Genomic DNA, 18,904 nt, shown 5'->3' with positions numbered 1-18,904 from the left:
TATTAGCCTAATTATATAAAATAACGCATAAAATATTAAATGAAAGAAACGAAAAATTGCCAATTATAGTTAACGTTTACTGTAATTGGCATTCAGCCATTTTTTATTAGAAATATTAATGAAGCGCCTACGCGATCATCTTCATTAAGGTTTAAACTTTAAATTGATATGCCATAAGTACCATTTTACGGCACTTTTACGTCATAAAATTATAAATTAAACTTAAATCTCTTCTTTAGTAGTGAAAAATTGAAATTTAAGGAACGATCGATTCGCAAATACGAAAGAAGAATAAGCGTACGCATGCGCCGCGTGCGTTCTCTATATACCCTTTTATTTCAAGTGCTTATACGAAACGTACAGTATTGGAAACGAATTATGTACCTTGTTCTGTGATATTTATTAATGTAATATTTTAAGGGTGGTTGTGTAGATTTACACAACAAAATAAAGCCTACAACAATGCGCTACAACGTAAGTTGATGTAATACGAAGAAAATACTTTGACAGACGAAATGTACGCTTAAAAGATATTCAAAGTTCATTATATTGCTGCAGTATAACGATCTATTTACATTCACTGTTCATTCAATATTTTTTAATTCTCTTTCATGATATGTTTCATTTATACATTACTTTTTAAAACTTTTTCGAAGCATGACTTTTTAAAACTGAACGAACAGTAGGAACGTTACAAATTAACTGATTATTTTACAGGAAGGATCAGCATTATATGTATTACTATTACTAGTTGTATGCGTAGAAGTATACACGACAAGCGCGAGACATCTGATTAAGAAAAGAAATTATAGTGATCAAAGCGTAAGAGGTTATTTGGCTGAGGTAAATAAATAGTAAACAGGTTAAAAATGTTCCTTTTCACAGTTTTTATAAAACAAAAGGTACATCAAGTTTCTGTTACGTAGAGAACTTGTTGGTGGAACGAAGTGTGTAAAGAAGAATTTCACAGTAAATTTCGATGTCGTTGTCCAAGATGGTCTTATTGCCGTGCTCCTGGTAGATATTATGATGCACATTGCAGCATGACACGGACTGGCTATATTTGGACTCAACCAGACACTTCGTTGACAGTCGAAATTAATAAATGAGACATTTTCGTACATTTTTTACTAATCAAAATGTCATGATATCAAATTCACGTTACACGCGAATAGCTCCGCGTCTTATAGAAATTTATTCACGTATATTAGGAAATTAATTCTTTACATGCATTAATCAAAAAAGAAAGTTTAGCACAATTACTGTACGTTAAATACAGTTGTGATCAATGTATATTTCTTATACCTATTTTGTGCAATCTTCTCTTTTAAAATAGTAATTGAAGAAATTTGAAAAATCGAATATTTGATATTTCAGTTATATCGATATATCGATCCTTCAAAATGGTTCACCGTGTAATAGTTTCGTTTCTTCTGGCTTGACAATATTTTATTGGAAAAATGCATTAGATCACCTGAAAGTGAGTATTTTTCGAGTAATTATTAGTTTAAAATAAACAAAAATGTTGTTTTACATTGTTTTAATATTGGGATGACTAATGGCGATTGAAAAACTGACCAAACAAAATACCGATGATGCATATTCGTTTATTAAGAAACATATTTATTTAGTTTCATACAACAATAAATTCTTATAGCAACAACACAGTGTTCAATCACGGGTTTGTATTAAATAAATTAAATTGTTAAGTTTTTGCTTCAATCTTCTAACTCAAATTAGCATACAATGAAATATTTGCCTAACATGGTACTAAAAGTATACGTATTATTACATCTTTATATTATGAAATTGTAGTTATAAAAGATATCCACTTGTAAACAGCATTCAAATGTAAAATATAATTAATATAATCAAGTTGGTAATTAAAATGTAAAAAAAAACTTTTGACTAATCGAAGTTTTAGTTTATTTAGCATTTTTATTAATATCTAAGATGACATTTATCAAAAATTTTGCCTTAATCGTATATATATTAATCTACAATAAAGATTGTAATAAATACGTTATAATAAATTACAATAAAATATATATAAAGTTTTTATAAAATCTTAAGTAAATGTGATAATAGTTCATAATTACAATATTAGTTATTTACATTTTTTTTAATATATTACAAAAGCTATTTAATTAATAATTTTTACATTATTACACACAAGCATTTTTATTTTGCTTACAAAGCAAAATAATATACTTGTAGATATATTGAATGCTGATAATCACCAAATGAAAGTTGAAATAATATTTAAAAGATACGTATACATAAGCATGGCAAATAGATTAAACTATAACTGAACATCAGTTTTATTAGTTATGTCTGTTAATGAAACTTAATATTAACAAATATTATAATCAATATAGGATTGTAAATCCACCAGTTTATATATTAGTATAATTTTGACTTAGATTAGATATTTTTTATATTATACAAATGTATAAGTAAAAAGTAGATTTCCTTGATAGTTGTGCTATATCATATCATTTGTACTGTGCTAGTAATTACATGTTAAAAAGTTATGTACAATTGCACATTTTTTAAAGTAAATGAAAAAGTAAATTGAAGACTTTTGAGAATTTTTTTAAATTAAAATTTAAAAGACTATACTTAAGAAATTTAACGTCTTTGTAAAAATATCACAATGGTATAACGGAAAATATATATTTAAATAAAATATCTAAGGCTAATCAAATTTACGCTTGGAATAAAAATAAATTTATATCAAAAGAAAAATGTCTTTGGTATTATCAAAAAGAGAAAAAGATAAATTTATATAAGTTTTAACCAATGTAATCGTCGTCATCGTCATCATCAACAAATTTAATGTTTTGATCATAAAGAGAACCCTGCTTTATACAAAGTGCTTCTATACCACAATCTGAGTTCTGAATATTTAAAGAGACATCAGTCTCTCTTTTTTGAACCTGTGTAATATTTCTTAAAGGACTACCTGACAATTCGGTCATCGGAATATTTACCGTATCTTGTACATTTGTAAATGATTGGGTGCACGCCATTAATTCTTTATAAGTGCAAGATATGTTCGTTAATTCGCCCTCTTGAGTTTTCGAAATTTTCCTTTGATTCGAATTACTTTGTGTTATTTTAAGCAAATCCTTTTGCAAAACTTTATTCGAAGGAGAATTGAATTTCTCTTTATTATTCTCACTGCTATCAAGCATATTTATAGGACTAGCAAGGATGCTTTTAGGAGAATTAGATTTCTCAACTGATTCCTCATCTTTACCTATGTAAACCCTATGAGAAAGAAAGGGGTAATTAATACAAAAGTATTTTGAGAACTCTTGTATATTTTTTACTATAATCTTACCTTCTGTTTGGAATAACACAATATTGCTTATGTTCAAGAACACTAGATACAGATTCCATGCTCACTTTAATGCTAGAATCTTCTAACAGCTTTTGAATAGGAAGCAATTTTTCAAAAGTTCTTGTTCTGGTAGTTCCAGAAATCTCATCTTTCATTAAGCTTCCATAATCCAAATTTTGGCAAGTTTTTTCATCCTTCTTAAAATATTTTTCTCTATTAACATACAATCAGTTAATTAATTTGTATTAATAATATGATATAAATATATTTCGTTTAATACTCACCCTGGGTCTAACTCAAGTTTAAAGTCATCAAAGGTAGAGAGTTTCATTCTTCTATATTCAGAAGGTGTTAGCGCTATACCTTCAGTTTCAAGAGTTAAAATGGAATCCCTTTTGTTTCTATTAATAGATGAATATTTTATACGATTGGTGACACTAAGAATCGAGTAATTAACTGAAAATAAATGATTAATTACCCTAAGAGGAAATCTTCTGTATCAAGTTTTATGTCGTCAATAGGTGGAATCCAGACTAGAAATGCAGGGTCCATTCCTAAATAAGAGCCAGGAACAGCACTCGCATTCGCTACATTATAATCATAATAATCTAATTCTAATTCTGAATCAAGATTCGTTAAACTAAATTCTGATCCTGGCCCTTGTAAAAGTTTTTCACGGTTTCTTTTTTCTTTAGTTTCTTTCCCACCTCCTGAATTCGATGAACTCGAAACGGTACTTTCAGGAGAAGATTCCTACATAATAAAAAGATCATTGTATCTTATATATATTTTATACATTTTTGTGTGGAGAATTTTTACCTTTCCTTCAGAATAATTCATTCCATTGTTCTGATAAATCTTTAAGGTATCATTGCTCCTATCTTCTAATTTTTCATTTTCTATTTTTAATATCTTTCCTTCCAAGGCATTATAATCTATTCTTTGCAACCTGTATATCATCAGAAATTTAGAGTCTTAAACTGCTGTTAACTTAAACAGTATAAATTTAACCCACCTTACAGGATAAGCATACTTCACTTCAGGCTTGTTATAAACAATACTGGAAGCTGATAATAATTTATCACAGTCTGATTTCATTGATGTGACTGTTTCATCCGAAGAAGTTTCAACTGTATTATTCAGTTTTAATGTACTGGAACTTAGGGTAGACTCTTCCTTGTAACTGTATTTAAAAAAAATAGTGTTTGTTAATTTTGTGACTTGCTTTGAATTCAATCATTTTATCACAGTTCTTACCCAGTCAAAGTTTCAGTACTATTATACTGCTCTACTGTACTACTACGTAAAACTTCTTTCGGAGAACTCTTTGTGGTAGTTTCTATCATTGAGAACACTTCAGAAATAAGCGTACTCGTAGACAAACATTTTGATCGGCCAGGCGTTACCTCTGATCGTAAGAAACAAATTATCAAGTAGCAATGTATTATTAAATTAATGATTTTATAATGAATAAGATTATTTTTACCAGAAACGTCGCTGAGATTATCCATATCTTCAGCTATACGATACTTTCGGTATTTAATGACAAATTGCAATGTCAAAAAGATAGAAACTATGAATATCAGTATCAAAAGTAAGGCAGTTACTAAGTGTGCTGGTTTCCAAAAGATCCATTCTTTTTCAACGTTCGTTGAATTGACTTCAAAAGGCACAACGGTTACACTTCCATTTCTTTTTAAGTATTTTTTATCTGTAATGAATTTTTCAAACTGTAACAATCGTTTAACTACTTTATAAATAAACTTTACCTAGTACAGCTGCATGAGCAAGGAAACCACCGATACACGCATCCCCGGATGCTGTAAGTTCGTCGCTAAAAAATTCCAACAATAAATTTTCTCCAGAACTTATTAACGTTTTTGCGGTGTGGTGTATCTTATCAGAGGTAACGTCGATCAGAAGATCCGCGTTCAGAGAATTGCCATCTCGAACGCGAAAGTACTGCCCCGGGCAAGGAAATTGTAATTGATTTAAATGTAGTCCTATTACAAAATTCGTCTCCGCCTAAAGAAATCCAATCAATCCGTTATTGTAATCTAAGAATAGTTGTAAGTTACTTTTCTAAAATCAGAAGCAAATGGTAATAGGCTCCTTCCTTTATTCTGACCCTTAGCTAAAGGAAGCGCAATGTAGGCTTCCCTTAATTAAGAAAATGTATAGGGGAAGGGGTGAGTATATTTACCGGTACCTGTAAAAGCCAGAAAGATCTGCCAGGACATGCTTGAGTATTAGCTCCTAATATCTTTCTGGTAAATTGTTCCTTCAATGTAACACGGCATCCACATCGACACTGTAATCCAATCTCAGCCACAACTTCAGGCTTGGTCGCGGCTAAAACCGCACCGTGGCATTCAGAATATTCAATTTGATTCTGCCACTCTTTTGTACCGGACTCCTCCCAAAATCCTTTGCCACAGAATTCAGTTTCTATCGCATTTCCCTGTAATTTCAATGAATTTCATTGGAAACGTTCACGTATATAATTGTTTCAATCGATTTACCTGGCAAAATTTTGTCCCATATTTTGGTGGAGGAGTATCACAAAAACGATAGCGATTTCGAATACCTCCGAAACAAGAGCTACTGCATGGGCTCCAAGGACTCCATGGTCCCCATCCAGCGGCATCACCTTCTAAATAAATGAATCAATAATGTGCGATTGACGGATGACTTGATCAAATAGTAGAAATATGATATTAAAGTATTAATTGTGAAGAAAAAAAGAATGAAATATACCTTGAAAAGGAAATGTGGGTATACAAGATATCTTAACGTCCACCATAGCACCTGTGATAGCTTGACTGACATAGATGAAACAATATTCAACAAATTTTTCTGTAAAAAAATCGCAGTCAAAGGCCAACGAGTGTTTGCCAGGTATCGATCTAGATTCCGTAATGTAATGAAGAGTTGAGGGTGAAGCAACGGATGTAACGTCAGCCTTTAAACGTCCGTAAACGCGAACACGATCACCTTCCAGTCGACAAGAAGGATATTCGAAAAGGACGGACACACCTCCTGATCCCTCGCAAGGATATATCGATCTTGCATGGACTGTCAATTTAAATTCTTCTGACCAATTTACCTATAATTAAAAAGAAAAATTATAGGGGAGGCTTACAAAAGCTAATCATTTTAATTGTACAATATTAATTACCTTGAAATAAACACTTGTATTTGGTGCTGTAGGATTGACATTCGATGCTTTCAATCTGACCGCATAATTTCCTGGCAATCCGAAATATTCGCATTGGAAAAAAATAGTTTTTGATGATAAAAATTCTCTTATTTCTTCGTGATATAGTACCTGAGAACGCGGTTTATAATAATAAAAATTTAATGTATATTGACAATGAATAATATAAAATTCAATTCGCTTACTTGAATATAAGTATAATTCTGTAGATAACAAGCAGTCACAGTTGAACCGCAATATATTAATTGTAAAATATAGACTGTTACAGGAACATTATCGGAAGGACTACAATTAACACCGTCATATTTAATCACGGTTTTGACTGGTTTATTCGGATAGGTAGTAATTTGTTGAGATTCCAAATAGATTACCGGCATTGGCCACTTTACATCCAAAATTTTACTTGTCTACAACAGCGATAGAAATTGTATTAATACTGTGCGGTAAATTTAAAAATAGTAGAGTAGGCCTGGTCTCCTCGGTATACGAATTGACCCCCTTCCAGTAATAAGTATTACGATGATTAAAAGAGGCAAAAAACATCTTTTAGCTAATAAAATTAAGAGACCTGGCCCATCCTAGAGAAAAATTCTACTTATGCCAATAAAAAATAATGAATTTTTTTGAACCTGATAATTGGAGACAATAGACACCGCTGAATTTTTGTATTTGTACTCGATTTGCAAAACGTAAATACCACCACGAGTAAAATATCCGCAAGGTATGATAATTGAAACAGTTTCATTTTCAGAAGGCAGCTTTTCTAATTGGATTTCACCAATTAGTTCTGATATGTCGTCGAAAAGGTACAATATTCTAAAAGATATGAAATATTCGTTAATATTTTTCTTTCGACATTTCTCAATGATCATTTTTAACTGGCTCACCTTAATAGAGATAATTCATTAGAAACATTATCGTCTAGCTGTTTAATATCCTGATTATTTTCTTTTTTGAACTCGTATTTGTACTTTGTTTCGTCTAATGTTTCATTTGAATTTATTACAGATATCACGAGATCCCCCGATAGAGCTACGTGAGAGGAAGGTGAATGAATTTTCAACGATGTTAACTCTTCTGTCTCTTCCATAATTGATCTAGCGATGTCTAAATGAAATTATTTCGTCGATTAATTATTATAAGATCAAGGGTAGTTAAATAAATAAATTAATGAATTATCATCAAGGTTCGTACCAAATTCAAGGAGGATGATAACCAGTATTCCAAGAGAAAGCCATTTAGATTTCAAGTTCATATCCAATTCGTCATCCGTATTCAATTCCTGAATAAATTCGGTACATCAATCCTGGTATTTCAATTTATATATTCAATTTTTAATATTTTTCAATTTAAAAAAAAAAATCAATATCAAATAGGTATTATAGAACTTACAATTTTCTTGTTTATCTCGATGCAAACATTCTCTCCCTCTTTCAGTCAGGGTTGTTTCTCGATTTCAAGGAAGAAGGGTCATAAAAGTCCTATTAGCGGATGCACCTCGGCAATTGACGGGAATCGATATCAAAGGTCGTGCACTTCAAACTTTTTTCAAAGATTTTCTCATCTTCGCCATTTAAAATTATTTTACATCTTTTACAGACACCATAATTTTCATTAATCACCCCCGAGCTGGAACAACAATGATATACACCATAATGAAAAAAAGAAAAGAAATTTGAACTTAATGGTATTGTATCAAGTGTTCACCCTTTTTACTTTCGAGCGATTCGTACACCATGGAATGTTTCTGATAGTATCAGTGGATTGTTTATAAACAGAAATAGAAAGAATTGTTAAAAAAAAATAAAGTTCCACGACGATAGAATTCGTATGAGGTTCATAAGGCAACTAAACTGGTGTCGACGTCCAGCATTCTCTCCCTTATTCGTCGGTTCACCCCACTACGAAGGTCGTCCTTTGGGGAGAGAATTCTACAACAGAGCATCGACTTTAATCAATGGAGGGATTATATCGACCAGAAGTCTGCTCTTACACGGGAGTGCTGGTTTTTTTTTTCCTATTTTCTTTGAAGTAGAGGGTCATTATTTTTTCGCGTCAAGAGCATGTAACTACACTTTTGTTAGGCAAGTATTAGTACACTTACGTACAGTATAATTACCAACCACCCTTTAATTAAACAGACGTTGGATTTTACACTTTCCTCGATAAGTAGAATAGGCCTGCAATTTTAAAACAAAGATTGCATTAGACAATGGGCCTCACTACGATAAAATAAAAATCAATATTTGTCGAACATTTCCTCTTCCTTTCTTATCTAATTAGATGATCAGTTTCATTTAAAGTTTCAATTTTATTTATCTTATTTATAAAGGATAAAAATTTGAAATTTACCGTATACATATATCATCAATTTTGAAGTATTGAAAGCATAAGAGAAAATTGGTTCGAAATAGTTTGTGAAAACGCTTGAATTTTTCTTCTACGTGAACTTTAAACAAAGGTAAGAACATATACATTTGTTTTATGTTCCATCCTTATCTTGTTCACCTGTTCTAAATTGTGCACTGTACGCTTCCTTTGATCTGCAACCATCTTTTAATTGCTACTACTTTCGACATCCGTTTCCTGTTCGTCCACCGTACGTCCGCTATAATTATTTCATGATCCATCCATGATCCATTTATGATCCATTCAAATTTCATTCGAACGAGTTTTTATTCGTTCTGCGCATTTTTGGCTCACGCATGCTCAACTGCGCATGCGCGGTGTGGTACTGCGCATGCGCGGAATGGAACTGCGCAATATACCTAGTGGTCTTATGTTCAGTATACGCGCCGACCTTCGACGGGATCACTTGTTTCTTTTGTTCGTATATTTTTGTCCACCGAATATACTGCCACGAAGTTAGAAATAAGAATAGGGGGCTTCCCTGAGCTGCGCAAAAGAGGTATGTTCTTTCGTAGAACAAATATGTAGGTTTCAAATCATTGACAGAAGGCTAGTAAAATACAACTAACCAATACAATATGTAAAAGTTAGGTGATTATGTCAAACAGTTAATATTATATTTGATGTAGTAGCATTAATTTTAATATAAGTATTACCTATATGATAAGAGCATTTTACAGTGTTATCAAATGCTTGAAAGAAATGTTTTCGTGTAAAATATAAAGTATATGTCAGTTTATATTCAGTGTTAAATCGATGTGTATTAAAATTTAAAGATTATTCAGTACTTGATAACTGTTAATCAGGATTAAAAAGAATTTACGAACATAAAAATTCAAATATATCTCTAAGCTACAAAACATATTTTATTAAGCATTAATAAATGATTACTTCAAAGATATTAGAAAATAAGATGGATGTATTTGCAAAATTAAGAAATACTGTGAGCAATACAATTTCTAACACAGTTCAAAACACCGCTTACGGATTGTCACAATTATCAAATGTTCTTCCTGGCAATCCAGTTACCAGAGAATTTGAGATAAATGCGCACATTGCAAGTGCAGGACCAGCATTGCTTTGGAAAGTTTATAGCGGTTATAAAAAATCTACAAAGCAAGAAGCAGCAATTTTTGTATTCGAGAAACGAATTCTGGATAAATTTTCCAAAAATGATAAAGAATTGATCTTAGAAACCTTGAAGAGAGGCGTGGCACAATTAACAAAATTGCGTCATCCACAAATTTTAACTGTCCAACACCCTTTGGAAGAATCAAGAGATAGTTTAGCATTTGCAACTGAGCCTGTCTTAGCCAGCTTAGCTAATGTCTTGGGAAATCATGATAATTTACCTCAACTGCTGCCAAATAATTTGAAAGATTATAAATTACACGACGTAGAAATTAAATATGGTCTTCTACAACTTGGAGAGGGCCTTGCATTTTTACACGGAGATGTTAAACTGTTGCACAGAAATCTATGCCCAGAATCTATCGTCGTTAATAGCCATGGAGCATGGAAAATTTTTGGATTTGATTTTTGCGCTTTGAATCAAAGCGTCGAGGGTAAACAGTCGCAATGGTCGTACGTAGAATACGATATGTCGGTTTCGTTTGCGGCCCAACCGAATTTAAATTATCAAGCACCAGAATGCATTTTAGCAAGCAGCGTCGGTACAGCCAGTGATATATTTTCTTTAGGAATACTGGCGTATATTTTACATTCTCCTATGAATGTACCACTTTATGACTGTAAAAATGATTTAATGAAATGTAAACATTTTTTAGACTGTTTCACAAATTCAACTATTGCATCTAAGCTTCTTCCAATTCCGGATAATCTTAGAGATACGGTGAAACTTATGTTGAACCATAATCCTGAATTAAGACCAGATGCTCATCAATTTGTAAAAATAGAATATTTCATGGATATAGCTGTGAAAACATTAAATTATTTAGATAAAATCTTTCAATGGGATAATTTACAGAAGTCACAATTTTATAAAGGATTACCACAACTTCTAAAGCAGCTACCGCATAGAGTTATACTGCACCGAGTCCTTCCAGCTTTGTATAAAGAATTAATCAATCCACCGATGATTCCATTTGTTTTGCCAAGCATAATATATGCGATGGAGAAAAGTTCTGTGGAAGAATTTAGAGAATGTATTTTGCCAAATATTAAACATGTTCTGACGTTAGACGATCCACCGCAGATCAGTCTTGTTTTCATGCAACATGTTGATTTATTATTAAAATTATGTACCGCGGAGGTAATAAAGACGGATATAGTTCCAATGTTGCTACGTGCTTTAGAGTCTGAATGGGAACAATTGCAAGAATTATGTTTATCAGCTCTACCTGAAATTATAACGATGATTGAAGGACCACTGATTAAAAATGCAATTTTGCCTAGAATGAAGAGAATTTGTTTAAATGAAAAAGGATCCAGCAGTAAAAGTCTTGGAGTTAGAGTTAACTGTTTGTTATGCCTTGCAAAAATGTTACCTAACTTTGATCGATGGCTCGTCATCGATCAAGTGTTACCTTTTCTACAAGAAATTCCACGCTCTAGCGAGCCTGCAGTTCTCATGGCTATCATAGGTATTATATTCGTTTATTAATAAAATAATACAGCAATAAGTAATATACATTAATTGGATATTCTTTTCAGGTATCTACAGGATGTTACTGAATCATAGCAAAGTGGGAATGAGTAAAGAAATAATAGCAACGAAGATTTTACCTTTTCTATTACCTCTATGTATTGAGCAAAATTTTAGTTTCCCGCAATATGAAATTCTATCAAACTTGGTGATGGAAATGATCAGTCATGTAACATCAGAGCATAAGGAAGCTTTGAAACAATTAGATGCGATGCGCAATGAAACACAACAATTGAATTTAGAACTTTCAGAATCTACCAACATTTATAAGAAAATTGTTTCACCCACTGATAACATAAATCCAATTCCAGCCATCCCTGCTCCAAATACGAGTGTAAATACAAATTTGAAGTCCCTGCAGATTGAAAATGGTTTGACCATGGAAGATAAGCTTCGGTTAATATCATAAATTACTGCTCAGTTTCTGTTAATATTAGATTTTAAGCTGTACGAAGTACAATTGTTTTAATATTTTAATTTTCAGGTTAATTCAACAGCAAGAAGTACATCAAAGATTACAATCCCAGGCACCTTTAATACCAACAAGTATTCAACCTAATAAAAAGCCAGCAGTAAAAGATTTAACTGATACTTTGTTAAAATCTAACTTAGATCAGTTAAACTTTTCAATCTCGAATTCGAAACCTAATTATTCCTGGAAATCTCCGGGTTCTAGTCAACATCAATTGAACCCGCAAGCACAAAATTTACACTTAAAAAACATAGGAAATACATGTGTTCCTAATTTAATGATTCCTCAAAATAATATCAATTACCCGATGAATCAGTTAGAATTTCAGTCAAATTTAACTTCTAATTCAAGCCAAAACATGGAGAAGCCACCTTCTTGCGATGTAATGGACTTACTTAGTTAATGATTTTAATAATACAAGTGTCATAGCATTAAGTACTAATTAGTGTAAGGTATTTTATTAATTAAATTTATTATAACATAAAATTTCTTGTATTTCTATGGTTCGATTTTTGTTATAGGACAAATAAAATTAAGAGCATTTGGAAGGTCTAATTTAAATATGTGTAAATATTTTATCATTTCATATTCAAAATTATAATATCCATAAAATGTTGAACTTGGAAGCCATGACTATTTCGAACAACAAATTTAATCGCCTTAGTCAGAAACTATATTACTATTAGGACAAAGGAAAGGTACATATATTGGGAATTAATGACGCAATTTAAATTTACATGAAATTAAATATTTATTTCCATTTCTTTTTACAGTTTGTACAATGTTTGCAGCCATTCGCAAATTTGTATTGTTAGAACAATACAAATTTCCCAAGTCACACCACGTGGAGGTTGCTGCAACTGGTGACTCGCCCTAACTCCAACGTCCCATCCTCCCTTCCATGCAAAACTCTACACTGCGGAAGACATCATCGCAGTTCCTATACTTTTCGTTCCAATAGAAACGAAAACTATAAGCAATATCGAACCTACCCGAAAAAGAGGTAGAAGTGCTAATCATCCCCTATCCTCTTTTTGAAGCTAAAAGCTAGCTAAATCCTTAAATCTAAATCTTAACCTAATTCTTCAGCGTCTCGTATAGGCAGGTTGCTCCCTAAGCTAAAAATTCGAGCTAAAAATGTGCCACTTCTTCCGTACATATGCTCAGAAAATGGCGTACTCCTAAATGAAAGGAGCCGCCCCGAAACGAAACGTGCGAAACTAAAAGCAACACCCGTCAACGGGTTTTTGCAAACTCAATTACATTGGCCTGTCTCGTCCGATAACGTAGTCTCGATGAATATACCAGAGGAGAGGTTAAGTTGTAAATAGAAAAGAAAATATCTTTTCAATTCTATTTACTGCGAATGATGCAGACGAAACAAAGCGGAGAAATGGCGTTTCTTTGCGTTGCAAAGAAACTATTATTTCTTTTGCTTCCGTTCATCAGCAATCGCAAAGCGTCCCTAATGGGTTACCGATTTCACGCGTACGATCTCCCCTCCAGCCCGACCCAAAATGAATCGTATTCTAAAAGGCCGTTAGAGACCACAAAATAATATTGTTTGATCGTCGTGTAAATCGGGTCGTGTAATGGAGGTGCACGTCACGGACATCACCATATTTCAAGAGAAAAATCCCTTGGAATAGATTACTTCCAAACGCGGCACGAATTGTATCTTCTTGAATGCAACGCCTCAATTGCGACCACAAAATGGCGGTCGTTCTTGTTCGGCATCAAATTCAGGAAGCTTACAATTCTCACCTTACCGACTTAGATAGAAGGAATGAAAATGAACAAGGGGACTTACGATCGTCCGGGAAAACACAATGAAACCGAATTGCAGATCGCGGAAGACACGGATGACGCGGCAGACGCGGAAAAAACCACCCAGAACATATGAAACGAAATAATGACACTCAGCCTAGCTTGAATATAATTCGAAAATATAGAACTATAAAATTGAAGACAAACGGATAAATTTTGAAAAAAGATTGAAACGACTTTCTTAGAAAAAGTACAACGAGACTCGACTTCTCCAAACACGCGAATTCAAGCTAGACTGAAAAGGCGTCGTTAAGCGGTTCCTTATATAGAGTTCGTTAGCTACCATGCTGCCACGGGATTGGCTGAATACAATTCAATATTGATCATTTATTATTGCAATTGATATTAAATAATTTGCCTAGCAAATATTAATTTAAAATTTAAGAAGAATTTAAAAATATATTAAAACTATTAATTACATATCTAATTGTTAATAAATCGAAGAAAAGAAAACATCATTTTCACTCCCATAGCATATGGCGTCTTCCGAGTGATAGAAGCGACATCTGCTGAAGGCGTACCCAAATTAAAATTTAACGGACACGAAACGTAGGATTTACGTTTTTTGTTAACATTCCTAAGTTAAGCCACATAGATTTATTTACATTTTTTTCATGTTAAATTTCTTAAGACGGGCTATGAAGATATACGTTTTTGTACATTTGTATTTTTATTGCGTTCACTTCAAGAATGCTCGGAAATGGAGGGAAAGAGAGAGAGAAACAATTCGTTTATTAGGTATTAACAAACGGGAAATAATCTTTTATTGTTTATAGAATCATCCTATATATATGCATATTTAAAAAAAAGTTAATTGGTACTTTCATTGTAATACTGCTGTAGATACTCGTGGTATTAAAATGAATATCGTAATGCTTCTTTCTCATCACACGTTCTACCTTGTACAGTGGGTCACAAAATTATTCGTTCATTGTATTTAAAACACAATATCTCATTTAAAATTGGACCAAATGACTTGAATGAAGTGTGTTATGTGTATGCTGAAAATTTCATCGAGGTCGGTTAATGCACTTAGAAGCTACAAGTAATTAAAATTTCCGAAAATCGCGACTTTTCATCTAAGAACGTGACTAGTTCGTTCTTCGCTATTCTTTCGCTATTTCTTTTCACGATTTCGACAAACTGTAATTTTTTAAAGCAGCAATTAATTTTTATAGCTTCTCAAAAAGCCTTAAGTCATTTAGTCGAATTTTAAATGAGGTATTCTGTTTTAAACGGTGAGCGAATAATTTTGTGATCCACTGTACATATATGACCGTTGGAATAAAAAAGGGGATCTGATATGTATTAGAAATGGGGGGGTTTTTGATCCCGTTTATATAGAAGAGTGGAACACTATGAAAGAGACGATATATGTATGTATAAAATATATATATAACATATATATATGTGTATACATATCAAGCGTGGTCCGTTTAATAACACGTGTTTATATATAAACGGTGATTATACCTTTAGTTTTGGGTCTTCAATTTATAATAATAATAATCAATTATTCTTAGAAAAATTAATTTTGAAATCATTAACAAAAATGTACATATTTATGCGTTTTTATTTTCAGAAGTCTGCAGATAATGAGGTTATAAATGAAAAATGATGCAAATGTAAAATAACAAAAGAATAATTTGTAACTGTTGCAGTATATTTATTATTACAGTTATAACATTCTGTTTAATTGTTAAATGATTACAAAAATATCTATTGCAATCAACTTATAGTTATAGAAATGAAATGATGAAATACAAGCATAATAATTATTGTAGATAATAATCGTATTAATAATCATTTAGTAATGTTTCAATTGACTAAGTATTTTTGCAAATACTTTGTACGAAATACACATACACAGACTGAATTAAAAAAAAAATCAACGAACATAACTGAATTATATAAAAAGTTGATAATGAAACAGAAGAAACAGCTTAAACTGCTTTCCACTCTCAATAATTCTGCAAAGTTACAGGTAATTAAAATCTTTATAAATAACATAAATATTTGATAAAGAAATGATAGATTGGATTTAACCTGGCAGTGTATAAATGAGAATCCAATAAACAATTAGTTCTAACCTCAGTATATGTTGTTAGTATTTTTTATATTATGACTTTTTACATTTACCAGAAATTAATGTGTGCACTGCCAGATTAATGAAATAAATTATCTTATTACAACTAAATATTTCAAAAACAGGTTGTGGGAAGTGGAGCACCTGGAATCCCAGCCTTTATGTTTTTTACAACCGATCAAGTTCATTATCTGTTCAATTGCGGTGAAGGAACTCAGCGGCTATGCCAAGAACATCATTGTAAACTATCTAAAATAGATCATATATTTATAACAAATCTTAGTTGGAGAAATGTTGGGGGACTCCCAGGTTTAATGCTAACTGCACAAGATAATGGTACAACCGATTTACGTATTCATAGCCCTGAAGGAGTAGAAAATCTTGTACGTACAGTTCAATCATTTATAAACTTACCACGACTCAAAATTACTTATCCTTCTGTCAATGAGTCAGAACCATTTAAAGATCATATGATGACAGTCTGGTATGTTCCCTTAACAAAAAATACTGAGAAAAATGTATCGGATGAAAACGAATATGATACAAATGAAAATGGTAAAAGACCTGCAAACAGTGTAAAAAATGGAGAGAAAAAGATCAAAGGCACTCCAAAAATAGTATGTTATATTTGTGAAATTCACCCAAAACGTGGAAAATTGTTGATAGATAAATGTCTTCAACTTGGTATAGAAAATGGTCCAATTCGGAATCTACTAAAGTCTGGTAAAAACGTTACTAAAGAAGATGGATCTGTTGTTTATAGTAAAGATGTTTCTGAACCAGATGGTCCCAAATTCACTTTTATGGGTATTTCTAAAATTGTTTATTTTTAAATTTCATTTAAAAATGAAATTTAAAGTTTTACTATGTATATGAATCTGATTTTTTTAGTTGTAGAGTGTCCCGACGAAGAGTACATAGATTCTTTAGTAAATCATCCTGCTTTTTTAAAACATCAGCAACAGGCATTATCAGAAGAAAATAACATAGCCTTTTCTGTATTTCATTTCACTCCTGAAAAGATCTTGAATGATCAACGATATCAAAATTGGATAGAAAAATTTTCGTCGCAGACGCAACATGTCGTTTTAAATGATGAAAATACTTGTATGGGCAGCGAAGCTGTTCATAAGAATCAATATCTATTGCATATGTTGCATCCTGAAATATTTCCTTTATTGAGCAAGGATTGCTTTAAAAAAGATAAAGAGGTAAAGTATTCAGCAAGAAAAAAGTATCAAGTCGATTAATATAGTTAACAAAATATTTCATTTCAGACTCAAAAGGATTCTATTTATCGAGCCAGAGCAATACAAGTATTTAAAATACGGCCAGAATTTACACCTCTAACTAATAATAATATTTATCAGGCAGAAGAATCATATATTGAAGAAGTTCTTAAGATTGATCAGCTTGAAAACGTGTTGAAGGAAGTGAGGGCTAATATTGAGAAAAAAACAGAAGAGCTTAATTTAACTAATATTTCTAGCTATCCTCGAATTGTAATGTTAGGTACTGGTTGTAGCGTACCGAACAAAGTTAGAAATACAAGTGGCATTCTCTTAAGAATCGATGAAAATACTAGTATCTTGTTGGATTGTGGAGAAGGCACCCTTGGTCAGATAATTAGGTTTTATGGATTTTCCGAAAGTGACAATATTTTACGCACTATTAAGGTAAATAAGAAATAAACAAAATTTCCACTATAATTATCATTTCATATAAATTTTTCTTTGCAGGCAGTTTATGTGTCTCATATGCACGCGGATCATCATTTAGGTCTCATTGGCTTATTGGACAGAAGAAAACAGATCACAGATGAAAAATTATATTTGTTAGTGCCGGCTTACATAATACCATGGTTGAATTTCTATAACCAACGATTTGAATCTATTTCACAGCAGTACATCATAATCAGCAATTATGATTTATATTTAAACGCTCATCAGTTGGCTGTTTCTTCTGAATCATTATTGTATAATGTAATGAATGTTTCAAAAATTGATACTATTTTTGTAAATCATTGCAAACACGCTTTTGGTATTTCTATTACCCTTAAGGATGATAAAAAGATTGTTTATAGGTGAGATAGAATTGTTTAAGAAATAAGTGTACCTGAGGTAAAAAGTATTCTTTCAATTGAATATTTTTGTTTCAGTGGTGATACGATGTTTTGTCCAAATTTGATAAAATTAGGTGAAAATTGTGATTTATTAATTCATGAAGCGACCATGGATGATGGTCGTGAAAGCATGGCTAAACGTAAATTACATTCAACAACATCCGAAGCAATAAAAGCTGGAAAATATATGAATGCAAAATTCACTCTATTAACGCATTTTAGTCAACGTTATTCAAAAATTCCAGCAATTCCAAAGGAAGAAGCAAATGTTGGACTTGCTTACGATTATATGGAGGTGAAATTACCACAGTTACCATTATTACCTCTTTTCTATCCATGTTTGAAAGTGATGTTCAGTGCGTATAATAAAGTAATTGACAGTTAATGACTCTTCTCTTCGTTAGATCTACATACTTCAAGGTGGTATAAATTTGCAATTATTTTAGTATGAATAAATAATTAAAAATAAGGATGATAATATCAGACAAATTTGACTCCAGATATGTTTTTAATAGCAGAATTTATTGTTTATGTAATGCGCTTAGTTTATCCCGCTTTCCTCAGTATGATAAATAACATAAATTACAGATAATTTCGTTGAAATAACGATCTTAATATTAATTTCATTTATGTATAAAAAATAGAGAGCAGATAACAAAGTGTTGTATAAAAGGATAAAAGACATATCAAAAAATAATTTTTCTCTTTGTGTCGAATTTGAAATTTCAATATACGTAAAACATATTGAAACTCGACAAAA

The 18,904-nt window shown here is 31.8% G+C and overlaps 4 protein-coding genes across 10 annotated transcripts; 3 read left to right on the top strand and 1 right to left on the bottom strand.

The window, feature by feature from the left end:
* Nucleotides 1-27: 27 nt before the first annotated feature.
* Nucleotides 28-7,713, top strand: LOC117609552 (uncharacterized). Of its 2 annotated transcripts, XR_013062410.1 has the most exons (4): nt 28-474; nt 718-843; nt 927-1,480; nt 7,572-7,713. XR_013062410.1 is itself a non-coding variant. In XM_034336047.2 (3 exons), exons 1-3 carry the CDS (start codon nt 463-465, stop codon nt 1,107-1,109), a joined length of 321 nt encoding a protein of 106 aa, XP_034191938.1. In that variant the 5' UTR covers nt 28-462; the 3' UTR covers nt 1,110-1,916. The 2 variants fall into 2 exon arrangements, 1 of the variants encoding a protein (XP_034191938.1); XM_034336047.2 differs by lacking the exon at nt 7,572-7,713 and having other exon boundaries at nt 927-1,916.
* gogo (thrombospondin-1 like protein golden goal) lies at nt 2,672-8,009 on the bottom strand. 3 transcript variants are annotated; one of them, XM_034336021.2, is made up of 18 exons: nt 7,956-8,009; nt 7,758-7,845; nt 7,451-7,670; nt 7,193-7,379; nt 6,749-6,970; nt 6,525-6,674; nt 6,104-6,452; nt 5,869-5,999; nt 5,550-5,807; nt 5,116-5,371; nt 4,833-5,057; nt 4,604-4,754; nt 4,362-4,529; nt 4,166-4,295; nt 3,825-4,099; nt 3,631-3,747; nt 3,347-3,559; nt 2,672-3,273 (listed from the first exon to the last, which is right to left on the bottom strand). In XM_034336021.2, exons 2-18 carry the CDS (start codon nt 7,816-7,818, stop codon nt 2,796-2,798), a joined length of 3,591 nt encoding a protein of 1,196 aa, XP_034191912.2. In that variant the 5' UTR covers nt 7,819-7,845; nt 7,956-8,009; the 3' UTR covers nt 2,672-2,795. The 3 variants fall into 3 exon arrangements, with proteins under 3 accessions (XP_034191912.2, XP_034191909.2, XP_034191913.2); XM_034336018.2 differs by lacking the exon at nt 7,956-8,009 and having other exon boundaries at nt 7,758-7,863; XM_034336022.2 differs by lacking the exon at nt 7,956-8,009 and having other exon boundaries at nt 5,556-5,807; nt 7,758-7,863.
* Nucleotides 8,010-9,365: 1,356 nt separating this feature from the next.
* On the top strand, nt 9,366-12,656 carry LOC117609545 (SCY1-like protein 2). Its single transcript, XM_034336023.2, has 3 exons — nt 9,366-11,575; nt 11,646-12,033; nt 12,122-12,656. Exons 1-3 carry the CDS (start codon nt 9,856-9,858, stop codon nt 12,510-12,512), a joined length of 2,499 nt encoding a protein of 832 aa, XP_034191914.2. The 5' UTR covers nt 9,366-9,855; the 3' UTR covers nt 12,513-12,656.
* Nucleotides 12,657-14,499: 1,843 nt separating this feature from the next.
* On the top strand, nt 14,500-18,904 carry RNaseZ (ribonuclease Z). Of its 4 annotated transcripts, none has more exons than XM_034336056.2 (7): nt 14,500-14,674; nt 15,519-15,920; nt 16,148-16,829; nt 16,914-17,233; nt 17,300-17,698; nt 17,762-18,105; nt 18,181-18,904. In XM_034336056.2, the coding sequence occupies exons 2-7, from the start codon at nt 15,750-15,752 to the stop codon at nt 18,527-18,529; spliced, it is 2,265 nt and encodes a 754-aa protein (XP_034191947.1). In that variant the 5' UTR covers nt 14,500-14,674; nt 15,519-15,749; the 3' UTR covers nt 18,530-18,904. The 4 variants fall into 4 exon arrangements, with proteins under 4 accessions (XP_034191947.1, XP_034191946.1, XP_034191945.1 ...); XM_034336055.2 differs by lacking the exon at nt 14,500-14,674 and adding an exon at nt 14,826-15,312; XM_034336054.2 differs by lacking the exon at nt 14,500-14,674 and adding an exon at nt 14,826-15,399 and having other exon boundaries at nt 15,522-15,920.

The sequence above is a fragment of the Osmia lignaria genome, chromosome 7 (assembly GCF_051020975.1).
Source record: "Osmia lignaria lignaria isolate PbOS001 chromosome 7, iyOsmLign1, whole genome shotgun sequence".
Classification (NCBI taxonomy): Eukaryota; Metazoa; Arthropoda; class Insecta; order Hymenoptera; family Megachilidae; genus Osmia; species Osmia lignaria.
This window is presented reverse-complemented; position numbering and strand designations above follow the sequence as displayed.

Bases quoted from the DNA above. Each gene is read 5' to 3' on its own strand.
- LOC117609552 (XM_034336047.2), top strand. The intron at 844-926 runs GTAAATAAATAG...TCTGTTACGTAG, and splicing joins TAAGAGGTTATTTGGCTGAG to AGAACTTGTTGGTGGAACGA.
- gogo (XM_034336021.2), bottom strand. From the start codon at position 7,818: ATGAACTTGAAATCTAAATGGCTTTCTCTTGGAATACTGGTTATCATC. The intron at 7,671-7,757 runs GTACGAACCTTG...AATTTCATTTAG, and splicing joins TATCATCCTCCTTGAATTTG to ACATCGCTAGATCAATTATG. The intron at 5,058-5,115 runs GTAAAGTTTATT...AATTCATTACAG, and splicing joins TGCTCATGCAGCTGTACTAG to ATAAAAAATACTTAAAAAGA.
- RNaseZ (XM_034336056.2), top strand. From the start codon at position 15,750: ATGTTTCAATTGACTAAGTATTTTTGCAAATACTTTGTACGAAATACA. The intron at 15,921-16,147 runs GTAATTAAAATC...TTTCAAAAACAG, and splicing joins ATAATTCTGCAAAGTTACAG to GTTGTGGGAAGTGGAGCACC. The intron at 18,106-18,180 runs GTGAGATAGAAT...TTTTTGTTTCAG, and splicing joins GATAAAAAGATTGTTTATAG to TGGTGATACGATGTTTTGTC.
- LOC117609545 (XM_034336023.2), top strand. From the start codon at position 9,856: ATGATTACTTCAAAGATATTAGAAAATAAGATGGATGTATTTGCAAAA. The intron at 11,576-11,645 runs GTATTATATTCG...TATTCTTTTCAG, and splicing joins AGTTCTCATGGCTATCATAG to GTATCTACAGGATGTTACTG. The intron at 12,034-12,121 runs GTTAATATCATA...TTTAATTTTCAG, and splicing joins ACCATGGAAGATAAGCTTCG to GTTAATTCAACAGCAAGAAG.